This window comes from Panicum virgatum, chromosome 7N (assembly GCF_016808335.1).
Source record: "Panicum virgatum strain AP13 chromosome 7N, P.virgatum_v5, whole genome shotgun sequence".
Lineage (NCBI taxonomy): Eukaryota > Viridiplantae > Streptophyta > Magnoliopsida > Poales > Poaceae > Panicum > Panicum virgatum.
Window position 1 is genome coordinate 21,452,851 of NC_053151.1, and position 17,312 is coordinate 21,470,162.

At 43.6% G+C, this 17,312-nt stretch overlaps 1 protein-coding gene and 1 long non-coding RNA gene across 3 annotated transcripts; both read right to left on the reverse strand.

The window, feature by feature from the left end:
* Positions 1-8,256: 8,256 nt before the first annotated feature.
* On the reverse strand, positions 8,257-10,461 carry LOC120681441. Its single transcript, XR_005677872.1, has 3 exons — positions 10,051-10,461; positions 9,760-9,872; positions 8,257-9,349 (listed from the first exon to the last, which is right to left on the reverse strand). It is a non-coding gene; the product is annotated as an uncharacterized LOC120681441 (long non-coding RNA).
* A 275-nt stretch (positions 10,462-10,736) lies between these two features.
* Positions 10,737-17,197, reverse strand: LOC120681442 (oligoribonuclease-like). Of its 2 annotated transcripts, none has more exons than XM_039962937.1 (9): positions 17,023-17,197; positions 16,790-16,922; positions 16,100-16,210; positions 15,402-15,478; positions 14,589-14,670; positions 14,434-14,489; positions 12,569-12,655; positions 12,062-12,152; positions 10,737-11,055 (listed from the first exon to the last, which is right to left on the reverse strand). In XM_039962937.1, the coding sequence occupies exons 2-9, from the start codon at positions 16,905-16,907 to the stop codon at positions 10,940-10,942; spliced, it is 738 nt and encodes a 245-aa protein (XP_039818871.1). In that variant the 5' UTR covers positions 16,908-16,922; positions 17,023-17,197; the 3' UTR covers positions 10,737-10,939. The 2 variants fall into 2 exon arrangements, with proteins under 2 accessions (XP_039818871.1, XP_039818870.1); XM_039962936.1 differs by having other exon boundaries at positions 12,569-12,679; positions 17,023-17,186.
* Positions 17,198-17,312: the final 115 nt, after the last annotated feature.

A 17,312-nucleotide genomic window follows, 5' to 3' on the forward strand; every position in this document is an offset into this window, starting at 1 on the left:
CTGCAAATTTGCAAAATGCGTAGAAAATCGTGCATAGCTCCGAAAAATGTGAAACTTGTTTTGTTGGATTCCTCTAGTTTAGATCTACTCAGGAAAAATATTGTTTTGTATGTTACTTTGCTGTAGATTTACTTATGCTTTAATGTTGAAAAAGTGAGATAAATGCTTAGTTAGTTGTGTACTGTTCTAAAAATATCAAACCAAATTTTACTAGACTCCTTGTGAAGTGTAGTTTCCAGTGGTGCAACTTTTCATATGTTTCCCTGCTGTTTGTTACGGTTTTAGTGTGATTTCATATGCTCTGTCCAAAAGCTTGTTTAATGTGTAACTTCTTGCAGAAAAATGATAAAATGGTGAAACCAGTTTTGTTAGCTTTGTTTTCTTGTCTATCATCTGTGGTAATTTTTGTAGATTTGTTCAGTTAAGTTTGCATAACTTTTCCGAATTTACTTGTATAGGACAGCTGAAACTTGTAACATTAATAGTTAATTCTAGGAAAATGCTTTTGCTGTAAATCCAATTTTCATGAGTTCCTTGTAATGTCCTCTGCATGTTCAATTTAATTTGTGATTTATGCTTGTTGTATAAGTTTATTAGCTAATTCTTGATCTAGCTTTTCTGTTCGTGTGTACGATAGTGATTGTTTGTCGTCGCGTGTGTTACGTTTGTGCATCATCGCATATGTGCCATTCATTATGCATGAATTATCACCCTTGCATAGTCTAGGGTATCACACTAATGCATGCATCTCATTTCATGCATAGCATTTCTTGCACAATCATGGCATCATGCTAATTCTGGCATCTCATTCATGCATTATAGTGACTGAACCGTCGGAAAACGAACCCGTTGAGCCTGCCAAGTCCGTCGAGCCTGAACCCGGAGTCCCGTTCGTGGTCGAGCCCGAAGTTAACCAAGGCAAGCAGCTAAGCATATTCCTTGCACCTGTCTAATCTGATTTAGTTTAGCTATTCCACTTGGGTATTGTGGGCTATATATGTATAGTATGTATGTATTGTATTTTTATACCTATCTTTATGCATAATCCTTCCTTGATTTGTTATCCTTATTCTTGGCACTAGTTAGTTAGTTAATTACTTAACTTGACTAGATGCTTAGCCCTGTTTAGAATACTTCTATTGCTCGCTAGACAGGAATGGTTTGGAGGATCACACTTGCCGATAATTCTTGATCGCACTGGTTCGATTTGGGTGGTGATGAAGTGGGAATACCGAGATTCGAGTGGAATGTTAGGGCCTAGAGAATGAAGTCACATGGGCATAGTCCGCTTGGATCGATTAAGGACCGAGTGGACGACGTTGGTTTTGAGCACCTTTCCGTGCTACCACATATCCAACATAATGGTACGGATAAGCCAATTACCTTCTTTGACTTGATCATTGATGTGCAGTCCTAGCTACGTGGCTACGGGCTATGCAGAGAGGCTTAGTGTGTCCCCAGATGGACCTATGTGTAGGAAAGTTTAGAGATGCCCCTGGTGGAACTAAGTCTGTACTCGTAAGCTAGGTGTGAGGTTCAATGATCGAGCTTTGTTGGAAACGGCTGACGCGAGTATCCCCTTATCCAACTCTGGCCGGTTGGATAATTCGCATGGTCCTCGCGTCGTGTGGGTAAAGTAGTACACCCTTGCAAGGTTATAATCAATTCGAATTACCGCGCTCTCGGTTATGAGCAAGCTCATTATCCCATGAACTCCTCGTAGAATTTCGTTTATGATGAGAATGGTCCATGTTACAGCTATGATCAGTTATGGATTATATTACTCTCTTAATCAACTAAAAGTGTTTGGGGTTGGACAAGATTAATTAATCCTGATAGGTGATAGTGTAGGGAGCTAATGCTTATGCAATAAATACTTAACCTTAAAGCTTTTACATGAGCCATTGCATGATCCTTGTTTATTTAATCGCGTAAGTCTTGCGAGGACCTTTTGTACTCAGGTTGCTTTCTAAACCTAGTTGCAGATGAGCCGAAAGTGGTGTTCGGCCACTTCTACCCCGCCGATCCAAATGCGGGGGAGGAGTAGGTTGTTGTGGCTGTGATGATGTCCTTGAGCAAGGCATCATTATCTTAGGTATGTTTTATCATAATCGAACTCCGTGAGAGCAGGTAAATATAATAATCTTTAAATTTCTTTATTTAGAAGATGGCTTCCGTGAGCCCCAGGCTTGTAATGGAAGTTAGCTGAACCCTCCTATATCAAACTTGAAATTTTAAGTGTGTAAAAGTGCTCTTTGTGGATCATCGGCAATGTACGCGCTTGTATAACGGTACGTGTGCTTAATCCTGGGCAAGTGGCAAACACGTACCGGGACTACCGGGTTTGCTCTCGTTCTAGGTGATTTGTGTTGATTAAGTGCCTCTATGGTGTGGATTAGCGCGTGACGTGTCGAGAGACGGACACGTGCTAGCCTTCAACTTAAAGGATTAATCAATAATTTCACCTAAACCGAGTGCAAATTGGGCGGTTCTCACAACGGGTATCAGAGCTGAGGTTCCATGAAGTGAATCTAAAATTTGCTTAGTGGGGTGAGAGTCAAATAAAATTTGATCACTTGCACTAAGATTTACTTTTGTTAAAAATTTGAACCTAAGGTGACATGCTACCTTTCTTCCTTCGTCTTAGAGCTGACTCTCCCTTATTGCTTCACTCGTTTAATTAAAATGTACTTAACTCCTCTTGTCTTTATGAGTAGTGGGCGCGTAGGAAAACCCTTTCACCTGCTGGAAACCTGTTGAGCTATCTACCGGGGTTGAGAGGGAGGGAATCACCCATTGTCTAAAGTGCTATTAGGAGGGTTGTAGCGCTGCTGGACAATGCAGTTGTTTTGGGTCGTGAGTGAGTGCTAGAACGTTAAGGCGTGCTCACGATGTGAGGAGACGTCATGTTGCATTCATATTTCGCATGCATGCATCATATCATACATATTGTGTTGCTTTGGGTGTTTGCTAATATTTTCGTATAAGTCTCTTCACACATTTGCACATCTCACTTTTGATAGACCTAGTATGGTTAGAAACGTAGGACGTGCAGAGTTTCGAATCTAAGTTTCACTTTCTAAGGTTCTATAACCTTTTCTGACATTTCTTGCCATCATAAATGTTAGCTTCAAGGACATTTTGGAGAAATCTACAGGTCATCCTTGTCTCTCGGTCATACATTCGAATGCTCGACGATAATCCATCCCGATCATTCTTGATGACTAGAAGCATCATGTTGTTCTTCTAGTGTTCATATTCGTTCATTTCTAATCGCTTTGATTCATACACCTAACTCCGATCTGTTTACATTCTTGCTCAAATAAACATGAATAAGGTCGCATATTTGTTGCATTGCATAATCACATGTTGTTTGGGTGTGAGTCTAACATAGTGAAATCCGTGTGATAGACTAACTAATTTTATGTGTTCCGTATGTCTACGTAACGCTTTTGATGTTTTTGAAATTTGAAAAACTTTTCTCTCAATTTGTGCTACTTGGATTGCTCCCTATGATTTTCTTGTGTAGTGGTGATTGTTCCACGAACTATAGTGCCGCGACGGAACCTAGGGCATCGTATGGACTGCAGCCATACGACCGTGCCACTGGGTGCGCGCTGGTGCTTAAGTACGTGTGGATATGAACTACTGCAACTATCATTTCATGCAACTCTTAAAATGTTTTTTTTCTCTACCTCATCTTTTTTTTAGGGGGTAGGCCCTAGACGAATAACGATACGAATGGGTTGTCTTAGTTTTGAGTTTCTAGGGGTATTAGTACACTAACTGGCATGTCAACCTGTGCATCTTGCATCATGCAACTCAATTAATAAACAATATCGAGCAAGAATGTTCTTGAGAAAAACTTGCCTTGATGCCCTTTCTTTTCAGTTTTTCCGAGCTCCTTGAAATTCACCTTGTATAGCCATGATTTTTGTTTTCAACCCAAGTTAGAATTATTCGTGAGAATCTTCGCATTGCTCAATCTCGCCAGAAGACTTATGCTGATCGTCGTCGCCGAGAACTCCCCCTCAAAATTGGTGATTATGTTTATCTCAAGGTTTCCCCATTTAAGGGCACTCATCGTTTCCAAATAATAGGAAAGCTAGCGCCACGCTATGTGGGACCTTTTCGGATTACCAAGAAAGTTGGAGCAGTGGCTTATCAATTGGAACTTCCTCAATCACTCTCCACCGTACACAATGTCTTCCATATCTCTCAAGTAAAGAAGTGTCTCTATGTTCCAACCGACGCCATCGACTTGGAGTCACTTGATATTCAACCGGGTCTTACCTACGAAGAACACTCAATTGCCATTTTTGGTCATGATGAAAGAAAGGTGAAGCGTAGTATGGTGAAGTTTGTCAAGGTTCAATGGAGCAATCATTCTGAAAATGAAATCACTTGGAAGCGTGAGGATCGATTACGTCAAGAATACCTAGAATTCTTCTCCGATGAGTAAGTTTTCTTTCTACCACCTCCCCCACTTCCTTGATGAAGTTCATAGTTCTAAATGTTATATATGTGGACACAATCACCATCACGGAAGCCCTAGGATTGTCTCATCACACCACATCATCCCTGCCTTTGTGCAACATCTCTTAAATATTTACCCTGTCTAGGTGAATATGGCCAATCTAGTCTGAATTCTATCCTTCCCCTCTTGCTTACCTAAATCTCGGGACGAGATTTTCTTAATGGGGGGGGGGGGGGAGAGTTGTCACAGCCCAAAAAAAAAGAGAAAAGAAAAAAATCCCTAGCCGGGCCCACCCGTCAGCCTCCCTTCTCTTCCTCCTCCCTGCTCTGTTTCGGCACCACACGCGTCGCCCCGCCGCCGGCCATCTCCGAGACACGCGCCGGCCATCCTTGGGCGTCGTGTCACGCTCGTCCTCCCCCACACTTCCTTATCCGCTCGCTCGCCCTATCCTCTATCGAGGCCGGCCCCCGCTCCCCCTCAAACCCTAGCCCCAAACCACCATGGCCGCCGCCCCCGAGCTTCGCCGCCGCCGGTGAGGTACTCCCAAATCTAGCGCGCGCATCACCAAGCCCTCCCCATCCTCGACCGATTTGGGCCCTCACCCGGCCTCCTCCCCCTCCCTGCTGGGCTCTCGGCGGAGCTCGCCGTCCGCCGCCGCCCGTCCGTCGCCGCTCCTCGCCTGTGCTGCCGCCGGTGAGGCTCGCCGCCGTTCCCTCCACCCCGTGCGCGCCTTCCCTTCCCCCACTCCGGCCCCGCCTCTCCGCGCCGCCTCGCGCCGCCGCCGCCGCCGCGCGCCTGTGCGCGCGCGCGTCGCACCGCGTGCACGCTGTGGCCGCGCCCACGGCGCGCTTTGGCCGTGCGCACCCCGGGTCAAGGCCACCCGGCCTGCCTTGACCTGGCCTGGGGAGCCCCTGCCCATGGGGCCCGCCTGTCGGCGCCTGGGCTGGCCCTGCAATGTACGTCTAGCGTTTTCAAACGAGTTTATTTATGCTGCAAATTTGCAAAATGAGTACAAAATCGTGCATAGCTCCGAAAAATGTGAAACTTATTTTGTTGGATTCCTCTAGTTTAGATCTACTCAGGAAAAATATTGTTTTGTATGTTACTTTGCTGTAGGTTTACTTATGCTTTAATGTTGAAAAAGTGAGATAAATGCTTAGTTAGTTGTGTACTGTTCTAAAAATGTCAAACCAAATTTTACTAGACTCCTTGTGAAGTGTAGTTTCCAGTGGTGCAACTTGCTCATATGTTTCCCTGCTGTTTGTTAAGGTTTTAGTGTGATTTCATATGCTCTGTCCAAAAGCTTGTTTAATGTGTAACTTCTTGCACAAAAATGATAAAATGGTGAAACAAGTTTTGTTAGCTTTGTTTTCTTGTCTAGCTTCTGTGGTAATTTTTGTAGATTTGTTCAGTTAAGTTTGCATAACTTTTCCGAATTTACTTGTATAGGACAGCTGAAACTTGTAACATTAATAGTTAATTCTAGGAAAATGCTTTTGCTGTAAATCCAATTTTCATGAGTTCCTTGTAATGTCCTCTGCATGTTCAATTTAATTTGTGATTTATGCTTGTTGTATAAGTTTATTAGCTAATTCTTGATCTAGCTTTTCTGTTCGTGTGTACGATAGTGATTGTTTGTCGTCGCGTGTGTTACGTTTGTGCATCATCGCATATGTGTCATTCATTATGCATGAATTATCACCCTTGCATAGTCTAGGGTATCACACTAATGCATGCATCTCATTTCATGCATAGCATTTCTTGCACAATCATGGCATCATGCTAATTCTGGCATCTCATTCATGCATTATAGTGACTGAACCGTCGGAAAACGAACCCGTTGAGCCTGCCAAGTCCGTCGAGCCTGAACCCGGAGTCCCGTTCGTGGTCGAGCCCGAAGTTAACCAAGACAAGCAGCTAAGCATATTCCTTGCACATGTCTAATCTGATTTAATTTAGCTATTCCACTTGGGTATTGTGGGCTATATATGTATAGTATGTATGTATTGCATTTTTATACTTATCTTTATGCATAATCCTTCCTTGATTTGTTATCCTTATTTTTGACACTAGTTAGTTAGTGAATTACTTAACTTGACTAGATGCTTAGCCCTGCTTAGAATACTTCTATTGCTCGCTAGACAGGAATGGTTTGGAGGATCACACTTACCGATAATTCTTGATCGCACTGGTTCGATTTGGGTGGTGATGAAGTGGGAATACCGAGATTCGAGTGGAATGTTAGGGCCTAGAGAATGAAGTCACATGGGCATAGTCCGCTTAGATCGATTAAGGACCGAGTGGACGACGTTGGTTTTGAGAACCTTTCCGTGCTACCACATATCCAATATAATGGTACGGATAAGCCAATTACCTTCTTTGACTTGATCATTGATGTGCAGTCCTAGCTACGTGGCTACGGGCTATGCAAAGAGGCTTAGTGTGTCCCCAGATGGACCTATGTGTAGGAAAGTTTAGAGATGCCCTTGGTGGAACTAAGTCTCTACTCGTAAGCTAGGTGTGAGGTTCAATGATCGAGCCTTGTTGGAAACGGCTGACGCGAGTATCCCCTTATCCAACTCTGGCCAGTTGGATGAGTCGCATGGTCCTCGCGTCGTGTGGGTAAAGTAGTACACCTTTGCAAGGTTATAATCAATTCGAATTGCCGCGCTCTCGGTTATGAGCAAGCTCATTATCCCATGAACTCCTCGTAGAATTTCGTTTATGATGAGAATGGTCCATGTTACAGCTATGATCAGTTATGGATTATATTACTCTCTTAATCAACTAAAAGTGTTTGGGGTTGGACAAGATTAATTAATCCTGATAGGTGATAGTGTAGGGAGCTAATGCTTATGCAATAAATACTTAACCTTAAAGCTTTTACTTGAGCCATTACATGATACTTGTTTATTTAATCGCGTAAATCTTGCGAGGACCTTTTGTACTCAGGTTGCTTTCTAAACCTAGTTGCAGATGAGCCGAAAGTGGTGTTCGGCCACTTCTACCCCGCCGATCCTAATGCGGGGGAGGAGTAGGTCGTTGTGGCTGTGATGATGTCCTTGAGCAAGGCATCATTATCTTAGGTATGTTTTATCGTAATCGAACTCCGTGAGAGCAGGTAAATATAATAATCTTTAAATTTCTTTATTTAGAAGATGGCTTTCGTGAGCCCCAGGCTTGTAATGGAAGTTAGCTGAACCCTCCTATATCAAACTTGAAATTTTAAGTGTGTAAAAGTGCTCTTTGTGGATCATCGGCAATGTACGCGCTTGTACAACGGTACGTGTGCTTAATCCTGGGCAAGTGGCAAACACGTACCGGGACTACCGGGTTTGCTCTCGTTCTAGGTGATTTGTGTTGATTAAGTGCCTCTATGGTGTGGATTAGCGCGTGACGTGTCGAGAGACGGACACGTGCTAGCCCTCAACTTAAAGGATTAATCAATAATTTCACCTAAACCGAGTGCAAATTGGGCGGTTCTCACACCAATGAACATCCCACCTAACTGATCCAAACTGTCTCTACCGTCCATTGCACAGCTGGGGCGACATGGCTGTATAACGGATGTCAGCCACTGATCCACCGATCTACTCACAGAATTGAGCTGTGAAGATATCACAATCCTTGCAATCTCTTCTTCATATCCCAAACTAGCAAGATTGGCGCGCTTCGCCGCGCCGGTGCTGCTTGTGAGCGCTGGTGTGTATCTTGTCCAGTCTATACAACAAAAAGAAAGACCTTTTTTAACGGCCGGCAAAGTAATACACAGTACACAGGTATCAAGTAACGCCAAAGCATAGAAGTCAAGAACTGGCCACGGCATGCAATCATTCATTACAAAGATATAAAATAAAGATAGGACAATGACAAATGTTAATGATAAAGCACAAATAACTGCATATATGTAGTGGGTCATCTGAGGCTCTGAGCAGCTTGTGCAAGATAGTGGCCACCGGTTGTCGGCTGCCCACTTTTAAACTGATAACTGAAAATGAATTAGTACTCAATTTGTTGAAGAGCCGACACATTATTTTATCTTGACATCAATACTTTCAGCAAGGAGACAACATGAGAGGAAAAACTATGGAATTGTGAGAGATATGTAACCGTTCAAATATCAAGAACTAATATTACTACCGTAATTCATAGGACCAAAAAAACATGCAAGAAAAGCCAGCAATGAGAAAACAAAAGAAACCTATCACCCAAAGGACCAAACCTTTAGAATCAAAGGCGAAACTATCACTACATAGCAATTTCATGATTGCACCTAAAATTTTAAAATAGAAAAAAAGTATATTCATGGTTGTCACTCTTTGGAATTACAATTCATGGGGTAAAGTCTATAAAGGAATATCGGTAGATGAAATCAATAACCCCTTAATTTAGTAATCAATAGTAAGAAAAAAGCACATCGCTACATATGGTTGATGCCTTGTTGGGTGCCTTGAGCAACATTCTGAATCCAATGTTTTAAACAAATAATCTGGTACTACTGGGGGTGAACAGACTTATCATGCATGGTTTGAAATGTGAATTCTGAAGGAAAAACACTTTGAGTATATATGCTTAAACTAAACTGATGTACCTTTTTATGTTATGAAGTTCTAGTATACTAAAATCATATATGCCAACTTTAGAACACTTCAGAACATTGGGTACCACAGATTGAGATAGAATTAGACCTGTAACGCTTTTTCAGAACATTGAATAGCACAAAGAGCTGCAATATATGTCAAAGTATGTTAACAAAGAAAAGACTCAATGGAAATCAAAATAAGCTCAAGTCAAAGCACGATCTACTCAACTATGGAAAAAATTGATACATGTAACTTTCTCTTATGTCGATGTTGGTGGTCCCTGTTCCATCTGGGTAAGCAGAGGTAAATGAGATTACAGGGATCAAAGCAACTTGACGGGAAAGAAAATTAACAACAATGAAGTAAATAGCTTTCATAGCTAAACTATATAGCCTGTTTAGCATGCAAATGTGGGCTAAATTATTCAGATGATTTCCCAATATTGACAGCAAAGTCAAAAATGATTTTATATGAGGTGATGTGCAAAGTATAAGAATTGAGGTGCAACATTTATGGTAGGTTTCAGAGTAAAACAACGTACCATATACATCCTCAGTTATTAAGAAAAAAGAAACTGATTTTAGAACCTTAGGAATATGAAAATGACACATTTATACCATGATGATAATAAGACAATTGGAAGACCAATATCTTTGAATCGAAAGAATTTAGTTGTTTTATAGTGCATAGATAGCCTACCTGTAATATGTTGTAACATGCTCTTTCACTTGACTACATTTCTGTTGTTTTGCAGGTCAATTCACCACCCGTGATGCCTCACTGGGATTGGTTGCGTGCTGGTTGCTCGACACCTATAGTCATAAGCACACAAAAGGCTACAAGTAGTAGTCGCCGATGAATTTGGGATAGAAAAGAGGGTACATGAATGGTTTCAATCCACTACTACACCATTTAAGGAGAGAGGGGAGCTAGCTGTACCCAGAATTGACACTCACGCGTGAGGAACAAATATGGTCAGGTGGTTCAGACCTGATTAGCAGAATTGAGACGGACCATCTCCGGCGACGGCGAGGCGTGTGGAGAGTAGCTGCCGCAGGAGGTTGCGAGCGAATCGCCTCTGGCAGAGGAGACGATAGCAACGTGAATCAGCAATGCCGGGGTTGCTGCTGATGGCTCGCTTGCTGGAGATGGCTTAAATCACCGACCAGAACATGTAGAGCATTGCAGTTGCAACTTACAACCTGTCGGAGCGGAAGGGGGACTGCAGCTACGACAGCGTCGTCGACCGCGAGGTGAGGACGTCCGGCTAGATAACCTGGCGTGATCGATTTTCTGGCAGTGAAGAACGCCGCGCAGGCTTCCGCTTAGGATGGACGCAACCTCTGCTCGGCAGAACACGGAGGCGACACGTTCGTTGGAAGGATGACGTGTGATGGCAGCCAGCACATGCCACAGGCCCACGTGGTAACAGTAACACATGGCTCCGCAGGCCACGGTTTGGTTCAGCGATATGGATGTAGAGCACATGCCACAGGCCCACGTGGTAACAGTAACACATGGCTCTGCAGGCCACGGTTTGGTTCAGCGATATGGATGTAGATATATATGAATGAGCGCCCAAGATGATACAACCTTAGACAGCGCAGCAGCATCAGCCGTTTGTCACTGCGAAAGAGAGCTATGACAACATGCATTCTGCAGTTACGCGATGGTCAGATGACAATTTTTAGTCCAGGATACTCTTTTAATAATATGCGTAACAAAGGTCAATAATCATACATTGACTAAACTAAAAATTTTAATTGGCCCTAGCATGGAATTATCGACAACTTTACACCAGCTCCCCATACACAAACTTTCAGCAAATCACCAAGTTACATGACTAGAGGATGCGTTCACAATCCACCACAATAAGCTACTAAGATCTCCGTGACTTGAAAATGTTCTCCTTGTAGTATTGTAGCTCCTTGATGCTTTCTCTGATATCGTCCAACGCTCTATGGTTTTTCTCCTTTCTTGGAGCAGCTTTCTTTTCTGTATGCAGCCAAACATCAGCAAAGTCATGTCATTCGGAATTTTGTGCTTGTGCCTAAGAGTGAAAACAGAATTATTGGCTATGATCCTGAACACTTTTATGCCCTTGGATATTTTGCTGCAAAATACCAACATCTATCTAGGCTAACGACAGAGGATAAGGAAGGCAAGATAATCATGCATTATTCAATGATGCTTCACCAGTTGATACCATTATGTACAAAATTGTGGAGCAGCAGATCTGAAGATGAGATGCTGATTTGAAATAATTTAACCTTTTAATGAACAGTGCTATATTTCATACTTAAGAATTCTTCTAAACAGGGAAATGAATTTTTGGTCTACTCATTCTTAGTTTTTTTACACTATTTTACATTCATACTACCCATCCCAATTTAAGCATTTATTCCCTGCAGTGAAGAAAACATCCCAACCCTATACTAAATCATATTACAAACCCAATTGTTTGGCAATGTTGTGAAGGCTCGCCTATATGCTCCAATTGAGCAAGGGGTGTTTAAAACTAAAGATGACCACTACTTGGAAAAAGTTGCCATATAAAGCCACTAACTACCGTCTTATCTTTAAATTAAATTCAAATAAAAAATACTTGAGTAAACTTGCAGTAAAGTGCTGGAGATGATTCATATATTTAGACTACTGAGCGTTTTAGCTAAGGTCAAGTCATCTATAAAACATTATTATTCTTATTCAACTATATGATTTGCAACTGGACACCCAAAACGTGTCACTTCTGCTAAAAGACGCCCAGGAAACTGATCTTTGCTGCTGGGCACTAAAAGTTTGTGTATATCACTATATCTGCTGCTACAAAAGCAAGTCTAGACTACTGAAACAGGCATGCATGCTTATCAAGTCTGGACTAATGCTAGCCTTGCTTGCAAGTTTAGGCGAAGGATAAAAATGAGACACATAGAAGTGATAAAGAAATGCAGAGGAATCAAATGATAACTCAGCAATGTGGTTTAGTAACAAGAATAGCTACCTTTCGGGAACCAGCGGCTGCACAAAGCTGTTATACTGCTCACATCAACTATCACATGAGAGAATATGCCTGCAAGTTGTGGCATATACTTCTGGAGGACAAAAAAAGAGAGAAATGTCAGCAAAAAGACAGTAAATAAATGATGCTATTTATTCTATAATCCTATGTACAACAGAATATGCCAATGCACTAACAGTAAGAAACTGACTATTGAGTACGTAGTGGAAAATGTACTTCTCTAAAAAAAACTAGTGAGACCTACATCATAACAGAATAAGCAGTGTGCCAGGTATTCTCATTTCCTCATTCTTTGCTGATAAAACAACATAACAATGAAAAACATTATATTGTTTGACTCCAAATATATTCCACTTGCCAGATGCAGAGTAAAGTCCCAGCTTAGACGTGCCCCTAAATTGCAGCATCTCAAAGCCTCTAATCTAAATCAAATCATATAAGACCATTTAAGATTCATCAAAAAGATAACAGAACCTGATTCTTACTAACCTTCAAAAATAGTAAATCCATATACACAGAATTCCCAGCTATCAATGGAGTAGCAGAACCTATATACCTCTTAATAAAGTCTAACACCTGAAAATGGCTAACACAAGAAACCTGTTAGGAAATGTTTCATTAGATAGCTGAAAACCAAAGGAATCAGAACACATACATAGGATGTTTCTCAGGAACATAATACTAATGTCCATATAAAGATATAGAGAGAACAGCAAAAAGGACCTTCAATTATCATAATACTAACAACTATTAGCATCACAAACACACTCCTGCACATGCACATACAGGCATATATGCACAGGAAGCACAAGCACCAGGATAGGTTTTGGCGCATAAAAAAGGGCAATAAACATGCCATACAGGCAAAGAATAAAGATTTGAGAGTAAAATGCACTGGGGGTCCTTAAACTAGTTGGTCTGTTCTGTTTAGGTCCATGAACTTCGAAAATGCATTTATAGGTCCACAATCTATTCAAGTGTGTCATCTAGGTCCAATTCAGCCACGCCATACCCTAGAAGCTGATGTGGCAGGTTGACTGTGCGGTGACGTGGATCCTTACATGTGGGGCCCCTATGTCGGCCTCCTCCCTTCTTCTTCCTCCTCCGGCCTCAGCTCCACGCTGCCGCGGCCTCTCCCCTCCTCCCTCGCCGCGCCGCCCCGGTCCTCCTCCTCCTCCCTCGCCACGGAGGCGCCCCGCCGCCGGCCGGATCCACGCGCGGCGCGGCGTTGCCCCGCCCCTGGCAGCGCGGACCGAGCTCGGGCCGTCTCTCTGGCAGCCGGCCATGGCGGGTCATGGCGCGGCCATGGCAACAGCGGCCCCTCCTCCCTCCCTCTCCCTCTCCCTCCCTCCTCCCTCCTCCCTCCCTCTCCCTCTCCCTCCCTCTCCCTCCCGCTCGAGCTCACGGGGGGGGGGGGGGGGCAGAGCAGGGCGCCGCCGCGGCCCCTACTCCGTGGCGAGCAGGGCCGGGCACGCGCGGCGGGCGAGCGTCCTCCCTGCTCACGCAGAGCAGTGAGCCGCGCCGCCCCTCCCCACCTCGAGCTGGCCCACGCGCTGGCACCGGCGGCGCAGAGGAGGTGCGGAAGACGGCGGTGTCAAGGAGGCGGCGGCGGGCCTCCCTCTGCTCCAGCCCGCCGTGAGAGCAGCGAGGGGGCGCCCCCGTCGCAGGCCGCCGAGCCGCGAGGAGGGGCGCCGGCCAAGGCAGGAGGTGGCGCCACCGGATCCCCGCCGAGGAGGTAGGAGCGCCGGATCCCGCGGGATCCTGTCCGCGCCGCCCTCCCCGCCGCCCTCTGCGAACGCCATCCGCGCAAGCCGCTCGCTTGAGGAGCCAAGCCGCCGGGGGGCAGGAGCGGGCACCGCGAGCTCCGCCGCCGGGGGCAGGGGCTAGCGCCAGCCCGCGCACGCGCGGAGCTCCGCCTCGCCGCCGTGGTCACCCCGCCGTGCACCCGCGCGCCATGGCCGCCGTCCCGCCGCCGCGCAGGGGCTCGCGCAGGCCGGGGGAGGAAGAAGAAGGGAGGAGGCCGACATAAGGGCCCCACATGTAAGGATCCACGTCACCGCACAGTCAACCTGCCACATCAGCTTCTAGGGTATGGCGTGGCTGAATTGGACCTAGATGACACACTTGAATAGATTGTGGACCTATAAATGCATTTTCGAAGTTCATGGACCTAAGAACAGACCAACTAGTTTAAGGACCCCTAGTGCATTTTACTCAAGATTTGAAGTAACCAATATGCTGCCTGAAATAAAGAGAACAAAATAAAACTTTAATGTTTAGGCTAATTAATAATAGAGTGGGCACATTCAGAGAGTTCAGACTATAAAGGTAACAAAAGGAGAAGAATAACATACTTGTTTCTCTGCATCACGCTCAGAAATCTCACTCTTTAGTACTTGTTCTGCGAGTCCTAAATTGGAAATATCAACAGATTTAAGCATTCCACTTGCCAGATGACGGATTTTTACAACAGATATATATGACTCTTTCAGAATGATAAGATATTTACCACTTGCCACATGATGGACTTGACACCATTCATTCATGTCATCTAAGCATTCCTTACTCTGTCTTATAACCAAGTCTGGACCCTACAAAACAAATAGGTAACATTAGTTATGTTGATCTGCCTGGGATGAGATGCCAACAGAAGATAACTATTAGATATAGCTGTAATTGTGCTGTACATGTATACTGTGATTCCTTTCCTTGTATACAAAGCCCATCGGCTATATATATATAATATCACCCCACCTCATTTTGTGTGTGGTGTTGCACAATTCTCTCTCTACAATAACCATATGGTTGGAAACAAGCAAATGATGAAGCAACACTATATTCATAGCCCCAAATAAACACATAGCTTAAATCAAATAGCATTCCATCATAATCTAATTGCCCTTTTTTATATTTGCACAAACTCTTAAACCAGATACTTTGTAAGAAGCAAATTAGCTTAACAGTCAGAGCCCTAGTGGACTTCCTGGAAATCTTATTTAACTGGTTCGAGCTGCTTCAATGCCCTTGAGCTTAATTTCAAATAAGCTATGGGTCAACAAAATCTCTGCCTGCTGATTAAGGAGACAAAGCAATTTCATTATTCCTATTATGAGTCAACAACTCAGCCTGCTAATTAAGGATTATAGATTGTGCTCCTTCAACAAATCAGCTTTAAAGACAGATATCCTAAGGTGCTCACCCTCAAAACTTAAAAACCAAGTACATACAGCCAAATGATGTCTCTGAGTGCAAAAAATAAATAAAAAACAGAGAAATAATCATAACATTCAAACCAACTGAAATACTTTGTTTCAATAGCAACCTCTATTCGTTTGGTAAGTTTACCATCTGTTATAATGCAAGCAATCTCCAGTATGCGATCTTTAGTGATGTCCAAACCTAGACAATGAAAAACCAGTACTGTGGTCTATCAGTCATTATTTTAACATGACGTAAAATCAGTACAAGTTTGAACAGACGCTGCACAACTATAGTTTTGATGTATCTAGAAATAAATGTAGATAACAGTAGCAGCAGCAGCAGCAACAAGTAAATCCCAAGAAGACAAAGTTCACGTGGCCACGTGGGAACATAGAAAAAATGTTTCCATTGCTAATTACACCAACTTACCAAGGAAATCAATAATTTGCAGTTACTCCATCCAATTCCAGATGTAGGTTGTTCTAGGATTCTAGTCAGTCAAAGTTATTTAACTTGGCCCATTAAAATATAGAAAAGTTACATGTATTGAATATGACAAAACATGGTTCATATAACTAGATAATCATGGTATCTAACTTTCTCTATTTGTGTCATATTAAAGACTGTGTTAATGCCCCAAACAACTTTCATTTGGAATCAGAGGGAGTATTGTTTAGGTAGAGACATAGAGCAGATATCATACACTGTAACAGTATAAATCTGGACCGACTATTTTGCAGAAGTGCAGCAGCTAAAATAGAAGCAGGTACATTACTCCAGCCAACATGTGATTTATAATAGGAGGGATGAAAGACTCACCAGTCATTTCCAAGTCTATCCATACCAATGGCATCCTGTAATCACTTGATGATGAAGCAATGTTTTCTCCATCATAATTTACAACCATTGCTTTACTCTGGCTGCTTTTCTCTGAAAAATGGAATTGATTATTAAATATATTCAAGTGAACAGTAGCCAAATTAGCAAATCCATTTAGAAAAGAAGGAAACAAACATACTTTTTAGTTCTGACATAAAGTGGAACACAGCTGAGGTTCACGTACCATTTTACTACTTTGTTCAATTATCTAGTAACCTGCAGGACAGATTCACTTGGACTTTGATGATTCCATTACTGACCCAGTAGATCAGGATGGAGACTATTAGTTGTGAGGATATAACTACCAGTTAATTCTCCTAAAACTGAAACACAATTTGGTGATATTATTTCGCCTGGTTCGGTTAGATTAAAGTTCAGTAACAAACCTTTTAGGGAGATTATTTTCTCCTGAAGGCTTAGCCTATCAGAAGGATGGTGGCTAAGGCAGACACTAATCAGTAAACAGATAACGGTGAGGCGATCAGGATTTTGTAACGTTATGGACGTGTTAATTCACAAACTGCGAAGCATGGTGGAGAGCAGCAAGGCCCCCGAAATACTTTGCTCGATAAAGTCCATTCAGGGCATGCTGGCAGCCTCTGGCTGGGGAAGAGGAAAGGGCGCTCTTACCAGGCTTTCTGTGGGCAGCATCAGCTTCGGCTTTGCTGGATGCTGGTTTCTCCGCTTCCTCTCGGTCGTCCTCGGCGTCCAGATTAAGAACCGCAAACATGTTGGCGAGTTTACTCATTTCTCCCGAATCTCCCTGGAATCAAGATGAACCATCAAAAACTGCAGATTAATCACACAGAGAGGGCGATGCGGAATTAATTGAGATGGAGGAAATCATTTCTTCGATTCCCTACCGGTAGGTAGTACGGCGTTGTCGATGATTCTGCTCCAGGCCGCCCTCCACAGCCGGCCGCTGCCTGCCGCCGCGGACGGGAGCGGTGGAGGGGGAGGGCGGAAGCGGCGGCGGCGGCGGCGGCGGCGGCGAGCTGTACTCTCGAGCGGTCGAGCCCTACTTTGGGGTGAAATAGGTGGGCCAGCTCCGCAGATATTCGCTCACGGGGCTACAGCTCCCCCACACGGCCACACGCATATTTCTATATTTTTTTGTCTATTTCCGTATTTACGGATAAATACGAAAATAAAA